This window comes from Hyperolius riggenbachi, chromosome 9, assembly GCF_040937935.1.
Source record: "Hyperolius riggenbachi isolate aHypRig1 chromosome 9, aHypRig1.pri, whole genome shotgun sequence".
NCBI classification, from domain to species: domain Eukaryota; kingdom Metazoa; phylum Chordata; class Amphibia; order Anura; family Hyperoliidae; genus Hyperolius; species Hyperolius riggenbachi.
This window is the reverse complement of record NC_090654.1, coordinates 169,144,616-169,161,855: the sequence shown is the minus strand read 5'-3', so window position 1 is coordinate 169,161,855 and position 17,240 is coordinate 169,144,616. Positions and strand designations below refer to the sequence as shown.

At 44.3% G+C, this 17,240-nt stretch overlaps 1 protein-coding gene across 4 annotated transcripts in view; it reads right to left on the bottom strand.

Annotated features, from left to right (window-relative positions):
* The window catches only part of CACNA2D3 (calcium voltage-gated channel auxiliary subunit alpha2delta 3), a 1,137,695-nt gene that overhangs the window by 771,156 nt on the left and 349,299 nt on the right, over window positions 1–17,240 (bottom strand). For all 4 annotated transcript variants that reach the window (XM_068253668.1, XM_068253670.1, XM_068253669.1 and 1 more), the window contains one exon: window positions 3,187–3,258. In XM_068253668.1, the coding sequence (XP_068109769.1) occupies window positions 3,187–3,258 (72 nt within the window). The remainder of the gene's footprint in view (window positions 1–3,186; window positions 3,259–17,240) is intronic.

Below are 17,240 nucleotides of genomic sequence, written 5' to 3'. Positions count from 1 at the left end.
GATGGTGTTAAGTATAGGGCAGCACGGTCGGTGGCGTATTGGTTAGCGCTCTCGCCTTGCAATGCTGGGTTGCCGGTTCGAATCCCAGCCAGGTCAACATCTGCAAGGAGTTTGTATGTTCTCCCCGTGTCTGCGTAGGTTTCCTCCGGGTACTCCGGTTTCCTCCCACATCCCCAAAACATACAGATAAGTTAATTGGCTTCCCCCTAAATTGGCCCTAGACTACAATACATACACTACACTATACATACATAGGACTATGGTAGGGATTAGATTGTGAGCCCCTCAGAGGGACAGTTAAGTGACAAGACAATATACTCTGTACAGCGCTGCGGAAGATATCAGCGCTATATAAATACTAAATAATAATAATAATAATAGCGGTCAGAAGAGAAAGGAGTACTTAGGGTTAAGGTCAAGGCAGCAGTGTAGGTTAGTGTTAGGTAAAAGATGAACCTAAATTGGCACACCACTGGCTGCAATAAAGTATATTGAGCAGAAAGCACCCTATGTGTTATGGACTTCATAGTCCTTCATCAGGTGTACATCTGATGCATAATACTGCTCAGGTTGGTGGCCTGATTGGGGCAAGACACCAGCAAACCAATGCTAATGCATGCAGTGTGGATGTTCTTTGGTGAATGTTTAGTACTTGCAGTAGGTTAGTGTTAGGGTGGTTTAGGGGCTAGGAGCCTTGCAAATTTAGGTTTCAGAACTATTCGTTTCACTATCCTGCACTCAATCCATTAGCTGCTATAATAATGTCTACATAAACAGGACAAGTGCTATTAACTGGTCTAAAACAAGGGCAAAGCAGTCCATAAGTAAAAGATTGTCACATAGAATTTGTTTTGAAATGTCAGAGTTCTCTTCCCATTAAAGCGGACCCAAACCGAACATTTTTTCATTCAAAATATTTAGTTGCACCACTCTGACACATACAAAAATAAATAAACACTCCTTCAAGCCTATGAGCATTTCAGTGCATGCTTTTCACCCTTCTCTTTTCATAACTGTCTATCCAGGTGGCAGCCATTAGCAATTCCTCCTTTGCCGAACACCTCCTACTCCACCAGTCTGCCGGATTCTGTCCCGGCAATTTGAAAGGAAGGCAGGTGTTCCTCCAATAAATGTAAAATATTTTATATTTGTCATCATGCAGCTGAAAAAAGGCTGCTATTTATTATTATAATTTAGAAAATAGATTGTATTTCTGAAATCTTGTATTTTTTATTTGGGTCCACTTTAAGTGTAGACTTTAGGCAAAAATTGTATAATTCTGTCCAAAGCAATGATTTGCTCAACCACACCTTCACACTATGCTAGTACTGGCTCACCAGATTTGTAATGACGTACAGTGTATCAATCAGGCTCTTTCACAGACACATTAGGAGGCAGGCACTGAAGTCAGCCAGGTCTGCCTTTTGCTTGCTTGGTATACAGTACCTCAGTATGCAATACAGATCAGACTTTGGCGTCAGTGATGCCTTAAATGGAGTACACATTATCCATAGTGTAAAACCATTCACTTTTTTGCAGACTAAAATATATTATTACAGTGAAGTGTCCCTGTAGTGACAGAAATATAAAGACTGATATATTTTTAAAGTGACACTGGAGTGAAAAAAAACCCAAACTTATGATATAATGAATTGTATGTGCAGCACAGCTAAGAAATAGAGCATTAGTAGCAAAGAGAACAGTCTTGTCCGTTTATTTTCAGTTGTATAGCTTTTTTTTTTATAACACTGCATCATTCTCTAATATTTGCACTTTACAAACTACACTCTGTATTTTGAACTATGATACAGAGTAGAGTTAAAATCTTATCTGAAGTTGTCTTTCACTGTTTCTTTGATGTACAGTATAAGTGTTTCAGAAAATAGCACTTTTGCTAACCAAGATTGATCAGGGAGCTCAGAGAAGCTCATTTGCATCGATAACACGTGACGTTTCTTAACTCTTCCTGTACTGGAAACAATATGAGACTCATATCTTTGCTAATAATGTTATATTTCTTAGCTGTATTACACATGCAATTCATTATGCCATAAGTTTATTTTCACTTTATATTCCCTTTAAACAATGCCAGTTGACTGCAGGATGCACTGATCTTTTTGGCTTCAGCAGCTGAGTCGCACACCTGAAACATGGACACAGCTAATGTGGTCATTACTTGAAAGCACCTAATCTGTATACTTCTTCTGCTTTGGTGGTTTAAAGTATTATAGGCCCAGGATTAGCATGACAGCCAGAGAACTGGGAATGTTTATAAAGGAACAAATACAGTAACCTTTGTATCTCTTTTACTACAGGGTCACTTTGAAAAAAAAGTAGGAACAGACTATACATTTTTATAGCACCAACCTTTTCTCTTGCTTATTTTCATTCTGAACATTCAAGTGGCATCAAATCCAGATTAAAGTAGCTCCCCCCTTTGCAGCTTGTCTAATTAGAACTCATGGGGGGAGGCACAATTTGTGTCTAATAGCTAGATTGCCTCATAGCAACATTACCTTTAATAGAGAATTGCTCATTCTCTGCCTTCGGCCACTAAACAGTTAGTGCTACATCTGGACTCAAAGCCACTGTGTTAAACAATGTTCATTTAAAAGGTTGAAAACAGTACTTTAGGCAATTGAAAGGTGAGGTAACCTAAACTTCCTTCTTCTCACTGTCCTAAAATGAAATTTTAAAAGCCTAAAATCACTTTAAATCGCATAGGTATTTTTTTCTAATTTTCGCCAACAACAAAATTTATTGTGGCCTGTACCAGATGTCTGAGAAATGTTCATCTAAAGAAGTTCAAAGTCTCTGCAAAGGCTCTTAAACCTCGCCAGCGCTGTAAATTGTCTCGGGTCTTTGTTTTCACCAGGTTTTGCAATTATATTTTTGCTGTAGAGCACAGTTTTGTGTGGTAACAAGATATCACCAGATAATGACACAACAGACTTTGGCTTTGCAATCTGTTTCTTTACAGAAAAAAACAGCTCTGTGTAGGAGAACAGGGGGTATCAGTGCTGGCGCATTTTGCAACCTGTGAAAGAAATGCGTAGGATGGAAACCTTGGAGAACAGCACAACACAATAAAAAATATCACTTTAATAAAATAATAGATTAACAGCTAAACTTTGGATATATAAAAACATGCATTTTGAAAAGTAAAGGCACATCTGCAATACTTACAGTCTCATTCTCTTTGCTGAATACTGGCATTGCAACCGTTGTCATCAAAACCAATCCTTGATCATCGGCAAGCTGGATAGGACAAAGGAGACAGTAAAAAAAAAGTTGATATTTTGTAAATCAATAACTCTCCATTGATGATGCTGTTTTGGCCCAGTACGCCGAGTAGCTATTTCTGAAACAGAAACCAAATTCCACATCATATTCCCGACTAACCCTTTGAATGACGTTTGTGCTATTAATTCATCTGTCCATTTCCAAGTTTGGTGAAACGCATACACTAATCCAAATAGAAAATCCACAAGCACATTTTTTCCTTTGCGGATGAAGAACATATTAAGTACCGGGGATGTAAATTTACAATGAGATCCAGAATGCCTAGAAGTTTAGGGGGGGGGGGGGGAGGTATGGGTCGAAATCTTTGCCAGAAGGGCAGCACAGGGAGTTTTTTTTTACCCTGGGATACTTTATAAGTGCTACCTGGGATCTGAAATGTGGCATCTCTATACATATTTCATGATCTTTATTGCTGACAGCTGCAATACATGTCTTGTGCCAACAAAAGTTAGGCTTTTATCATACATCACTAATATAATAGAATACTGGCAGTCCTATCAGCCATGAAACTACATCTCTGCCACCCCCAGGGCAAAACTTTAATGGGGCATCTCAACATATACAACCCTTAAAATATAGTGACACCCACAGGCAAAAGGCTCTTATGCACAAAATCATATAACAAGTGCAGGGCAGGCACAATGATTCCCCATAGCTATGGGTTAGGAGTTAGGGCCCCACCACAAATTCAATCCCCCCATTGGTTGCAGGTGCTGATCTCTCTGTAGTTACACCTCTGGGTCCCATGAAGATACCAGGGCCACTCATACTGGGTGCAGGAAGAGCCATTCTTAAGCCCAATCTACACGATACGATTCTTTGAGCGATTCGATTACGATTCTATTTACGGTCCGATTAAATCTGACATGTCCGATCGGGATTCGATTCGATGCAACTCAATTTGCCATTGCAATGGGGGTTTATGCCGCCCCCATGCCCACCTTTCCTCTGACTGAAGGGAAACACTGGCCATGGCCAATGTGCATTTGTTTGCAATGTTGTTAACCAATTCAAGTTTTTTAAAGTGCTTAACAGTTCACAGTGTCACCTTGGTGGACAGAGCTACAGAGTCTGTTGTCCCTGTTTCATGGGGACTGACATCTTACTTTCTACGAATTCTGAAAATGCATCATCTACTCAACACAGTTAGAGATATGCAAATTAATGTATCAAATTAATATGACATCTAGAGATGGCCCGAACCTCCGATTTTCGGCTCGCAAACTTCTGCAAAAAGTTCGGTTCGCACTAACTCTTGCGAACCGCAATAGACTTCAATGGGGATACAAACTTTGAAAACTAGAAACATTTATGCTGGCCACAAAAGTGATGGGAAAGATGTTTCAAGGTGTCTAACACCTGAGTTTTTTCAGTGACTACAAGAGGGGAAAAAAATTCAAAAAGACCTTACAGTTTTTGAGAAAATTGATTTTAAAGATCTCCTTTTGACTGTGGGAAAATTAAACGACTTTAGTGGTTAATAGCAAATTGCTGGAAATGTTGAGTAGAACAGTGGGAACAAGAGGAAAAAAAATAAAAAAGACCTTATAGCTTTTGAGAAAATCGATTTTAAAGTTTCAATGAAAATTCTCCTTCCGACCGTGGGAAAACAAACCCCCGCTGATTTTAGCGGTTAATAGCAAAGCCCCTTTAAAAGCTAGAAACACCAAAATTGCTGGGAATGTTAAGAGGAATAGTGGGAACAAGAGGAAATTTTTTTTTCAAAAAGACCTTATACTTTTTGAGAAAATCAATTTTAAAGTTTCAAAGAAAAAAGAGTCGATCCATTAAAAAAAGAACCGATTCATTAAAAAGAACCGGATGAGTCATGAACCATTAGTATAGCTTTGAATGCGTCCTGAGCGTCCTGCTCAGGACGCATTCTAAGCTATACTAACGGTTCATGAATCATCCAGTTCTTTTTAATGAATCGGTTCTTTTTTCAATGAATCAACTCTTTTTTCTTTGAAACTTTAAAATTGATTTTAACTATAAATACTTACCTGTACCTTTAAAAAAAGTTTCCCACGCCAATATCCTCGGTAAACGATATCATAACAGAGAATGCTGGGTGCACCAGATGCCAGCCTAGGTGAGGGTGACAGGTGAAGGCAGGTCGGGAGAGACAGCGGGAGCCGGCAGCTATGCATCCCAAAGGACGCATTTTTTGCTATGTGGGGGGCGTCGGAGATCTTCAATCAACTTAATTGAAGATCGCAAGATAAGAGGATACTGTATTCGTTGGATCGTTTACCGAGGATATTGGTATAGGATTTTTTTTTAAAGGTACAGGTAAGTATTTATGGTTAATTTAGAATAATAAAATACTTTTCTCGTGGTTGTGTTTTTATTTCATTTAACCCTTTGTGGAAATGGGTAATGGGTACTTTGTACCCCTATACTCATTTCGCCTAGGAGGAGGTGGGCATCAGGGGTCTCCTTCTTAAAGATGCCAGATGTCAGATGCCACCATGAACCCCCCCAGGGAGTCGTCACCTCCACCTCCTCCTGGGGCACTGGAGGTGGGGAAGAGCCCCTTGTCCATGGATTGGACAAGGGCTCTGGGGGGGGGGGGGGAGGCTTGGCCGCCCCTCCCTCCCGGACCCCCCCCCCCCCATACCATGGACCATGTGAGCTGGTATAGCTCAGGGTGCGAAAACCCCAGTTGGCCGGGGCTCCACATTCTGGCTATTGCAGCCTGCATGGGGGACAAGGGGTTACAGAGGCTCGGGAGGGGGGACCCCACGCCATTTTTTTTTTCAGATTTCCCACACTCAGCACATAAAAATAGTAATAATAATAAAAAATTACAGGACTTCCGAGGCCACAAATGTGAAAAAGTTAAATACCTTTTCATAATCCAGATCCATAAAGGACGCCATCCGCGCCCTCTCGTTCATTCCGCCCTGGTTCCCGCAGTAATACCAACCCCGGTCAGGTCCCGACCCCTCCGAACGGGTCGGGTTCCGACCCCTCCGAACGGGTCGGGTTCTCATTCCTCCCTCAATATGGCTGCCACAGATTGCCGCGGCTGCACAGTCCGCATAGACGCGATTGCAGCTGCGCAGCTCTAGGGCCTCCTCCCGCCGCATCATCAATATGCGTGCATACATCAGACGCATTGGGAGGAGGTCCTAGAGCTGTAAAGCCGCAATTGCGTCTATGTGGACTGCGCAGCCACAGCAATCTGTGGAGACCATATTGAGAGGGGAATGAGAACCCGACCCGCTCTGAATCTCACGACATGTCTCATGTAGGTAGAAGGCATAGTGTTGTACTTGCACTCCAATGTTGGGTTCCCTACATCTCTGCAAACCAGAGTTACTTACGGGGGTGCAAAAGTGCTAAAATCTCCCATAGGCTTTCATTGGGGCCTAGGTTTTGAGGGTACAAAAGCGCAGGTTTCTGCCGAACGGTACGGCTGAGCAGCCCCAAATTTTCAGGCTTTGTAGGGAGTTTAAGGGGGCTCAGGGCTGCTGAGTTTCGGGCCCTTACCTTACCGTTCGGCAGAAACCTGCGCTTTTGTACCCTCAAAACCTAGGCCCCAATGAAAGCCTATGGGGGATTTTAGCACTTTTGCACCCCCGTAAGTAACTCTGGTTTGCAGAGAGGTAGGGAGCCCAACATTGGAGTGCTAGTACAACAATATGCCTTCTACCTGCATGAGACATGTCGGGAGATTCAGAGTTTGCTAATGGCCATGGCTGCGATTTATGCTCGTCAGAATCACCACCATTAACATTGCCAAAATGAACAGGTTTTTGTGACCCTAGGCTATGACCTCTTTGGCCTAGGGGCCTACAACTCACCAGTCATGATCCCCCGAAGAGTCCCTATAATGCTAGAAAATGTGCCACTGCTGAGCCATCGCCCTTTGAAAAAATGTGAGATTTTTGAAAGTGAAATAGGAGGCCCAATGAAAGCCTATGGGGGAATTTAACACTTTTGCACCCCGTAACTCTGGTTTGCAGAGATGTAGGGAACCCAACATTGGAGTGCAAGTACAACAATATGCCTTCTATCTACGCGAAACATGTCGTGAGATTCAGAGTTTGCTAACGGCCATGGCTGAGATTAATGTTCGTCAGAATCGCCACCACTAACATTGCCAAAATGAACAGGTTTTTGTGACCCTAGGCTATGACCTCTTTGGCGTAGGGACCGGAAACTCACCAGTCATGATCCCCCTAAGAGTCCCTTCAATGCTAGAAAATGTGCCACTGCTGAGCCATCATCCTTTGAAAAGATTTGGGATTTTTGAAAGTGAAATAGGGAGCCCAATAAAAGCCAATGGCAGAATTCAGCACTTTTGCACCCCTATAACTCTGGTTGGTTATCACCCGCCGACTTTAGCAGTTAATAGCAAAGGCCCCTTACATCCTAGCAACACCAAATTTGCAGGATATGTTAAAAAGGTAGCAGGAAACAATATTTAAATGACTTCCGAGGCCACAAATGAGAAAAAAGTTAAATACCTTTTCATAATCCAGATCCATGGAGGACGCCATCCGCGCCTTCCCGTTCATTCCGCCATGGTTCCGCAGTCTAATACCGGTCCCGGTCGGGTCAACAAAATCAACAAAAAATAGGTGATGAAATGTGGGTGCCGGCTAGTGGTGGAAGTTTGTGCACCACCATAGGGACCCATTGTATTTATCAGTTAGGAGGGTAAATTTGGGCACCTGATAAATATTGGGAGTTGGGACCACAGATCCTTACTTGCAATGTTCATCAGATGTTGTTAGAGATGGCCCGAAGGGCAGTGACTACAAGAGGAATTTTTTTTTTTCAAAAAGACCTTATACTTTTTGAGAAAATCGATTTTAAAGTTTCAAAGAAAAAAGAGTCGATTCATTAAAAAAAGAACCGATTCATTAAAAAGGACCGGTTGATTCATAAACCATTAGAGAACCCGACCCGTTCGGAGGGGTTGGGACCCGACCAGGTCCGGTATTACTGCGGGAGCCATGGCAGAATGAACGGGAGGGCGCGGATGGCATCCTTCATGGATCTGGACTATGAAAAGGTATTTAACTTTTTCCCATTTGTGGCCTTCGGAAGTCCTTTAAAAAAAATGTATTATTTTTAGGTGCCTAGTGTGGGAAATCTGAAAAAAAAAATGGCGTGGGGTCCCCCCTCCCGAGCCTCTGTAACCCCTTATCCCCCATGCAGGCTGGGATAGCCAGAATACGGAGGCCCGCCCGACTGTGGCTTCGCACCCTGAGCTATACCAGCCCGCATGGTCCACGGTATGGGGGGGCTCTGGGGGGGAGGGGCGGACGGTGCCCCAGGAGGAGGTGGGGGCGACGACTCCCTGGGGGGTTCATGGTGGCATCTGGGAGTCCCCTTTAAGAAGGGGACCCCAGATGCCCACCCCGCTCCCAGGAGAAATGAGTATAGGGGTACAAAGTACCCCTTACCCATTTCCACAAAGGGTTAAATGAAATAAAAACACAACCACGAGAAAAGTATTTTATTATTCTAAATTAACCATAAATACTTACCTGTACCTTTAAAAAAAAAATCCCATGCCAATATCCTCGGTAAACGATCCAACGAATACAGTATCCTCTTATCTTGCGATCTTCAATTAAGTTGATTGAAGATCTCCGACGCCCCCCCACATAGCAGAGAATGCGTCATTTGGGTGCACCGGGTGCCAGCCTAGGTAAGGGTGACAGGTGAAGGCAGGTGGGGAGAGACAGCGGGAGCCGGCAGCTATACGTCCTGCTCAGGACGCATTCTAAGTTATACTAATGGTTCATGAATCATCCGGTCCTTTTTAATAAATCGGTTCTTTTTTTAATGAATCGACTCTTTTTTCTTCGAAACTTTAAAATCGACTTTCTCCAAAAGCATAAGGTCTTTTTGAAGAAAAAAAATCCTCTTGTAGTCACTGCCCTTCGGGTCATCTCTAACAACATCTGATAAACATTGCAAGTAAGGATCTGTGGTCCCAACTCCCGATATTTATCAGGTGCCCAAATTTACCCTCCTTACTGATAAATACAATGGTTCCCTATGGTGGTGCACAAACTTACACCACTAGCCGGCACCCACATTTCATCACCTATTTTTTGTTGGTTTTAACTAGTTATGACAGGAATTAAGGAGCAGATAAGATTTTCAAAGTGATTATGGGCTGTTTCAAAAAACCCTACAAAAAAGTATATAAGATAAGGAATAACTATGATTTATAAACAGCAATGTTTTCCTGTTCTGCCTACAATATGAATCTGTTAGGAAGGTTTCACTTAAGCACCAGAGGAAGCATACCATAAATATGACATAGCTTGCTAGCTCTGGTTCATTGAACTGATGCATTATTGGTATTATTGCTCAACCCACCAGATGGTTATTACTTAATATGAGTTTTTGCCCTACGCTTGTATTACTTATTTTGTATTTAATCATTATTTATGATTGGCTTTGCCATTTGTTTATAAACAGCTTACATATGTGGCTATGTGATCCTCTGAGAAATGGAACCTTTCATTCCTTGAAATGTGGCCATGCTTATAGCAAATATGAGCATTGAGCAATTAACAATTCCAATCGAAGCAGGGAGCGGTTACACAACTATGCAATGACCGGAGCTCTGAAGCAATAAATACCATGTACTCAGTTATACGCTTTGAAGTCAGGCCATGCGTTATTTATGGTTATAATCAGAATTACTAGTTATTAAAAACATCACTATGGGAATTTTGGATTATATATTATGAGTAACGCATTTAATTTTGATACAGCAGATCTGATAAACATGAAATATTGATTTGGTACAGGTCTGCATACCAGGAGTCTGCTTGAGGGGTTTCTCCCCTTCATTTGATCCCTCTGTATAGTAACACAGAGGTGCCTCCTTGCTCTTTTCCTTCCCAAGTAAGTGGAATTAGAACTTTTCTTTATTTTTTGAAATCTGTTTTAAGGATTTAAAGGAAACGCAAGGTAAAAATAAACTGATGAGATAAACAAATATATGTATCCATCTACAACTAAAAATGACCCTTTAAAAAATCCCTCAACTTTATTTTCTGTGTATCAGCCAAAAGAGTAGGTTTAATGGTGTACTGAATTATCTCAACTGAATGATACAGTCTTCTTTACAGTCAGAGAGTTCTAAGCCCCTCCCCCCCTCAAAAAAAAAAAGAGCTATTGACCTTTTTTTTATCCCTACCCTGCACTCACACATCATGTCACATGTCACCATGGGTACACTTTAACCACTTCAGGACCACAGTGCTAAACCCCGCTAAAGACCAGGCTATGTTTAGTTAAATTGGCCACGGCAGCTTTAAGGCCAAGCTGCAGGGCCGCACAACATAGCACACTAGTGATTCCCCCCCCCCCCCCTTTTTTTCCGCCCCCCTGTGTTTATTTTTTTTTCAATCAATATTTATGTTACCTTTTTTTTATAACATTTTTTTTCTTTCTAGCCCTGCTCCCTCCCCCCCGCTAGCCAATCAGCGTGATCAGCTGTCATAGGCTTCAGCCTATGACAGACGATCACTCCCCAGCCTCAGGAGGGGACAGCCGTGTCACATGGCTGTTCCCAGTACAGCGCTGCTGATCGCAGCGCTGTACATGTTAATTAGACGGCGTTTTGCCGTCTATAAGTCTCCCGAGACTGAAGGCAGGGCAGAGCTCCGCCCCCAAGCAGGACATGCGCGCAATCTCCTGCAAACTGCAGCCCCAGGACTTGACGCCAATCAGCGTTAGGCGGTCCTAGGGCTTCCACTGCGGCCACGCCCATTGGCATGAGGCGGTCCTGGGGAGGTTAACGAGAACCAGTCATGAACAGGTATTTTTGTTAATCCAAATCTGCACTTGAAAATTGATGAAGTCTAACATGGCGTGAGCATGAGCTCCTGTCACTGTAAGCAGACAGCACCAGGGATCAGCCTGCCAGCCACTGATCAGTGCCGGCAGGCTGTGTTTTCCAGTAAATTGATTGTAAATATTTATATAGTGCTACCATCTTACACAGCGCTTTACAGAGTACATGCTTGTCACTTAACTGTCCCTCGGAGGGGCTCACAATCTAATCCCTACCATAGGCATATGCCTATGTATGCACAGTTTAGTGTATGTAAGGTAGTGTAGGACCAATTTAGGGTGGAAAGGGGGGGATACAAAAAATATAAAAAAAAAAACAAAAACAAACCTAAACATTGCAGCAGCAATCAGAAACCAGCAAAAGAAAGCACTATTTGTGAGAAGAAGAGAAGATAAAATTAATTTGGGTGGTAAGTTGTATGACCGAGCAATAAACCGTTAAAGTTGTGAAGTGCCGAATTGTAAAAAATGGCCTGTCACTAAGGGGGTATAAACCTCTGGTCCTCAAGACGTTAAGTATGCAGAGTCTTCTAGCAAGTTGACTTGAGAAGAACTAGCAATTAAAAATACTGCAGTTTATAATTCGTAAGGATCATAGATTTTTACAATGGGTTACTTGCAAACATGATCGCCATTTAATGCCCAATCCAATGAACCTTCATGGATTTCTACATTAGGGCACTGCACTTACAAAACTTCAGGCTGAAAATCGCAGATATGGAGCACTATAAAGTAGTGCAACAAGATGCATTTTGGCGCACTGGTCAGATAGTCCCTATTCCATTGTACTCAATGGGGCCATTATGCTTCAGGCTCCACCATGGCTAGCAGTAATGCTGAACAGTTTATGCTGCTTGTCATCACTTAAAGAGGAACTCCAGTGAAAATTATGTAATAAAAAAAAGTGCTTCATTTTTACAATAATTATGTATAAATGATTTAGTCAGTGTTTACCCATTGTAAAATCTTTTAAATCCCTGATTGATATTCTGATATTTATCACATGGTGACATTTTTACTGCTGGCAAGTGATGAAGCTGCTGCTTTGCTGTTTTGGCAGTTGGAAACAGCTGTAAACAGCTATTTCCCACAATGCAACAGTGTTCACAGACAGGAAACTGCCAAGAGTACAGTACATACTCCGAATTTCTTTGTGTGAGGGGTTTCACCACAATATCAGTCATACAGCTCCCCCTGATGGTCTGCTTGTGAAAAGAAATAGATTTCTCATGTAAAAGGGGGTATCAGCTACTCCCCAGACCTCCCCCAGACCCCCCTGTGTACTGTATACATCTATTCTCCCCTGTAATCACCCACTGATCACCTGTCACCTATCAATCACCCCCTGTCACCACCTGTCACTGCCACCCATCAGATCAGACCCTAACCTGCCCCTTTCAGGCACCCAATTACCCGCCCACACCCTCAGATCGCCCTCAGACCCGCCCTCAGATCACCTCCCAAGTGCATTGTTTACATCTGTTCTCCCCTCTAATCACACCCTGATCACCTATCAATCACCCCGTCACCACCTGTCACTGCTACCCATCAAATTAGACCCTAATCTGCCCCTTGCGGGAACCCAAACACCCACCAACACCCTCAGATTGCCCTCAGACCCCCCTGATAACCTCCCCAGTGCATTATTTACATCTGTTCTCCCCTCTAATCACCCACTGACCACCCATCAATCACCCTCTGTCACTGCTACCCATCATACCCATCAGATCAGATCCTCATCTGCCCCTTGTGGACATCCAATCACCCGCCCACACCCTCAGACCCCCCCCCCTCTGATCACCTCGTCAGTGCATTGCTTGCATCTATTTTCCCCTCTAATCACACCTTGATCACCTATCAATCACCCCGTCACCCCCTGTCACCACCTGTCACTGCTACCCATCAGATCAGAACCTAATCTGCCCCTTGCGGGCACCCAAACACCCACCACACCCTCAGACCCCCCCCCCCCCCTAATCACCTCCCCAGTGCATTATTTACATCTGTTCTCCCCTCTAATCACCCTCTAATCACCCATCAATCACTCCCTGTCACCACCTGTCACTGTTACCCATCAGATCAGACCCTAATCTGCCCCTTGTGGGCACCCAATTACCTGCCCACATCCTCAGATCGCCCTCAGAACACCCCCCCCCCCCCCCCCGATCACCTCCCCAGTGCATTGCTTGCATATATTCCCCCCTCTAAACACACCCTGAGACCCCCTTCGATCACCTCCTGTCACACCTAGCACACCTAGCAATCAGATCAGGCTCCTGATCACCCGGCCAAACCCTCAGATCCCTCTCAGACTTCCTTCCGATCACCTCCCCTGTGCATCTATTCTCCCCTCTAATCACCCTCTGAGACACCCATCAATCACCTCCTGTCACCACCTGTCACCCCCTAGCACTCCTATCTATCAGATCAGGCCCTAATCTGCCCCCTGCAGGCTTCTGATCACCCGGCCAAACACTCATCCGCCCCACCACAGTGACAGAATTTTTTTTTCTGATCACTGCTGGTCTCTACGACTTAATTGTGGCTGAGACCAACCGTTATGCCACACGATACGCAACCGCCAATCCAAGAAACTACCATGCCCAGCCTTTTTGGTGGAAACCACTACAAGTTTCTGAACATAACATTTTTTGGGGCCTTCTCCTTAACATGGGTCTAGTCAAAAAGAATGTATTGCGGTCTTATTGGTCTACGCACCCATCACATGCCCATGTTCTCTGCTGCCATGTCCAGGTCATGATTTGAGAACATCCTTCGCTTCCTGCACTTCAGTGCCAATACAACCTGTCATCTAAGAGGCCACCCTGCTTATGACCGGTTCCACAAAATTCGGCCCCTCATAGACCACCTGTCATCAAAATTTGCAGATGCTTATACCCCTCAACAGTCATTTTGAGGCATTTGGTTTCCAGACTACTCCTCACAGTTTAGGTCCCCTAAAATGCCAGGGCAGTATAGGAACCCCACAAGTGACCCCATTTAAGAAAGAAGACACCCCTAGGTATTCTGTTAGGTGTATGATGAGTTCATAGAAGATTTTATTTTTTTAGTTTTTATTGTCAACATTATTGGTTCATTTTGCCTCATCACCTAATCAGGCTAGTTAGGAGGTCAAAAATGGATTTCAAATGGTGTCTCTTCCACAACTGCTTTACTTCTTTAGGTCACTATCAATCCCCATCAACAACCAAGACTTAACTAACCTTGTAACGATTGGTGTCAGCAACACAGAGTTTTTTCTGATTATTGGTGATCTGCAGTATCACCAATAATACAGATGCTATACCTGATTATGTAGTGATCTGCAGAATCACCAATAATCCTAGTATAGCTAGACACAGGACACCCAATGTGATATTGTGTTTGGTACAACAGTAATCAGGGAAGTTATCTCCCGAGGGGCGGGAGATACAGACACTACTGCAGCCAAGGATTCCCTGAAGAGCAGGGAATCAGACTGCACTGCAGCCAGTGGCCCCATGAGGGGAAGGTTACCACTGACTGTGCTGTAAGATGATCTCCTTATGTGGAGGAGATACAGACTGTACTGCAGCCGAGAATTCCCTGAGGAGCAGGGAACCTTGGATAGTACTGCAGCCAGTGGACACCTGAGGAGCAGAGACCACTGACTGGGATGCAGGAGAAAGAACTGAGTGAAAGGGAGATATAATAGAACTGCAGCCGAGGATTCCCTGAGGAGCAGGAAATCAGATGGTACTGCAGCCAGTGGACACCTGAGAAGCAGGGACCACTAACTGGGCTGCAAGAGTGATAATTGGTGAAGTGAGAGATATGATCGGGCTGCAGCCAGAGACTCCCTGAGGAGCAGGGAATCAGACTGTGCTGCAGCCAAGGATTCCCTGATGAACTGGGAATCAGACTGTACTGCAGCCAGTGGACTCCTATGGGGTAGAGACAACTGACTGAGCTGCAAGATGGTCTTCTGAGGAGCAGGTGACCCTTGCAGCTAATGAACACCTGAAGAGCAAATGTCATGGATAGTACAGTAAGGCTGATCACCCTAGGATTGGGTGGCAGCCAGAAAGGTCAGACAAGCCAGGTCGGCAACACACGGACAGATAAAGTACAGAGACGGAAGACTGATTTGGTATCTAGGTACAGGCAATGTCGACAACAGGTAATCAGATAGGCAGAGGTACCGAATCAGTAAGCAGGAGAGTGGTCAGGAAAGCCAGAGATCATAACAGGTAACAGTATATATAACAATCCTAATCTAGGTGTGAAGTCCTTGGTTTCAACACCTGGGAACTAGTCTAAAACATAAACAATAGTAATGTAGCAATCTCCTAGTCTTAGGTGTGAAGTCCTTGGTTTCAACACCTGGGAACTAGTCTACAGAATAGTAAGCAAGTCTCACAATACAATAATACTTTAAATGCTATCAACGGAATCTGACTAAGTGTGAATTCCCAGCTCCGGCTGGTTCCAACACACTGTAAGATCTGACTAGGGTCTGAGCGCTCACACGTAAGCATTCACAACAGCAGACAACTTACAACTGACAGGCAAGTCCTATATATACCCAGAGCGCTCCACAGCGCCGCCCCAGTCACTCAGCCAATCCGGAGCATATACACAATCGCTTAAGCGCACATCCTATTCAATATAAAAGTCCACAAAACACTATTCAGGAGTTTCTCAAAGCTGTTCTCATATGCAGTTTCTCGGTCTCTTCTACCACCATCACCGTGGACACCCAACAGTAAACAGACTCACCAGATGTATTGGCCACTGCTAGACTGGCCAACCATGCACAAATCCAGGAGCCTCAGTACTTCAGGATCCTGGTACCACTGTGATGCTGTCCGTTTAGACCACCATCATCCTCCCCATAATCCATGCATTGTACCTCAAAGAAACAGCCTCCATAGCGTAACTCCGTAAAAAACTTAAAACTTTAATATTAAAATTGCACTCACATGCTCCAGATTGTATTGCACATTTAGGGCTTGATTCACAAAGCGGTGCTAACTGTTAGCACGCCTGTGAAAACCCCCTTAGCACGTCTAAACAAGCTTTTCGCGCATAAAACTTTATGCGCGCAAAACTTTATGCGCATAAAACTTTACGCGCGTACTGCACAGAGCGCAGGGCGCTCCGTGCGAAGTGCCCATTAAAGCCTATGGGACTTAGCGCGCATAAAACTTTGCGCGCGCAAAGTTAGTGCGCGATCTGATTGAGAAATCCGGTGCTAACCTACTTAGCACCCTGGTTAGCGCGTCTAAAGACTTTAGACGTGCTAAGTAGGTTAGCACCGCTTTGTGAATCAAGCCCTTAGAGTTTCACGGGCTCTCCCCCGTTGCCTGGCAGGGCACAGCTTGTGTTGGGTCCTCCTGTTCCCCCTCCACTCAGCTTGCAGACACCACCGCCTCCACCGGCTGTTCGCTTCCTGGTATGTCCAACCTCCCGCCCGATCGATTTCGTCACTCCCTCGTGACTCATCAGGGGCACGGGAGTTGGACTCATTACCAGGGTTTTTATATCCTTTAGTTGGAGGCTAATTGCCTCTTCCTCCTCTTCCGTCCGCGTCATACGCGTCATGACGTACGCTTGATCACATGTCTCTTTCAGTTTTCCGCTTCCGCCCTTACTGCATGCGTCATTACGTCCGCGTTCGGGCACCGTTTGTCCGCGTCGCATACATCAATACGTACGCATTATACTTGTTGCTCTAATTGGCTGCCTGTTTCCGCGTCACATGCGTCCTGACGTACGCGTTAGTTTTAACTGGTTTGCAAGCTGATTGGTGTTCCCCTTTCCCACTTCCTATCTCCGGGACCTCCCCATCCTATCCCAGTTAACCCTTCATGTAGGTGCATTCCACACTTAGGGCAACTGTATATAAAGCTTGTAGTGTCCTCTCCGAGGAGTGTGGGTACTTATGTTTTTACCGGGCCACCCCTTCCTATACTGTTTCCCTGCAGCCCACCCTTTACATCACAATCCTCTACATTCACATTATTTGCTCATGAATTATACCCCCCTCCCCCAAAAAACCCTCCCCCCACATCAACCACACCACGTTACATGGAGGGGTTGTCACAAGGTCCGACACATAT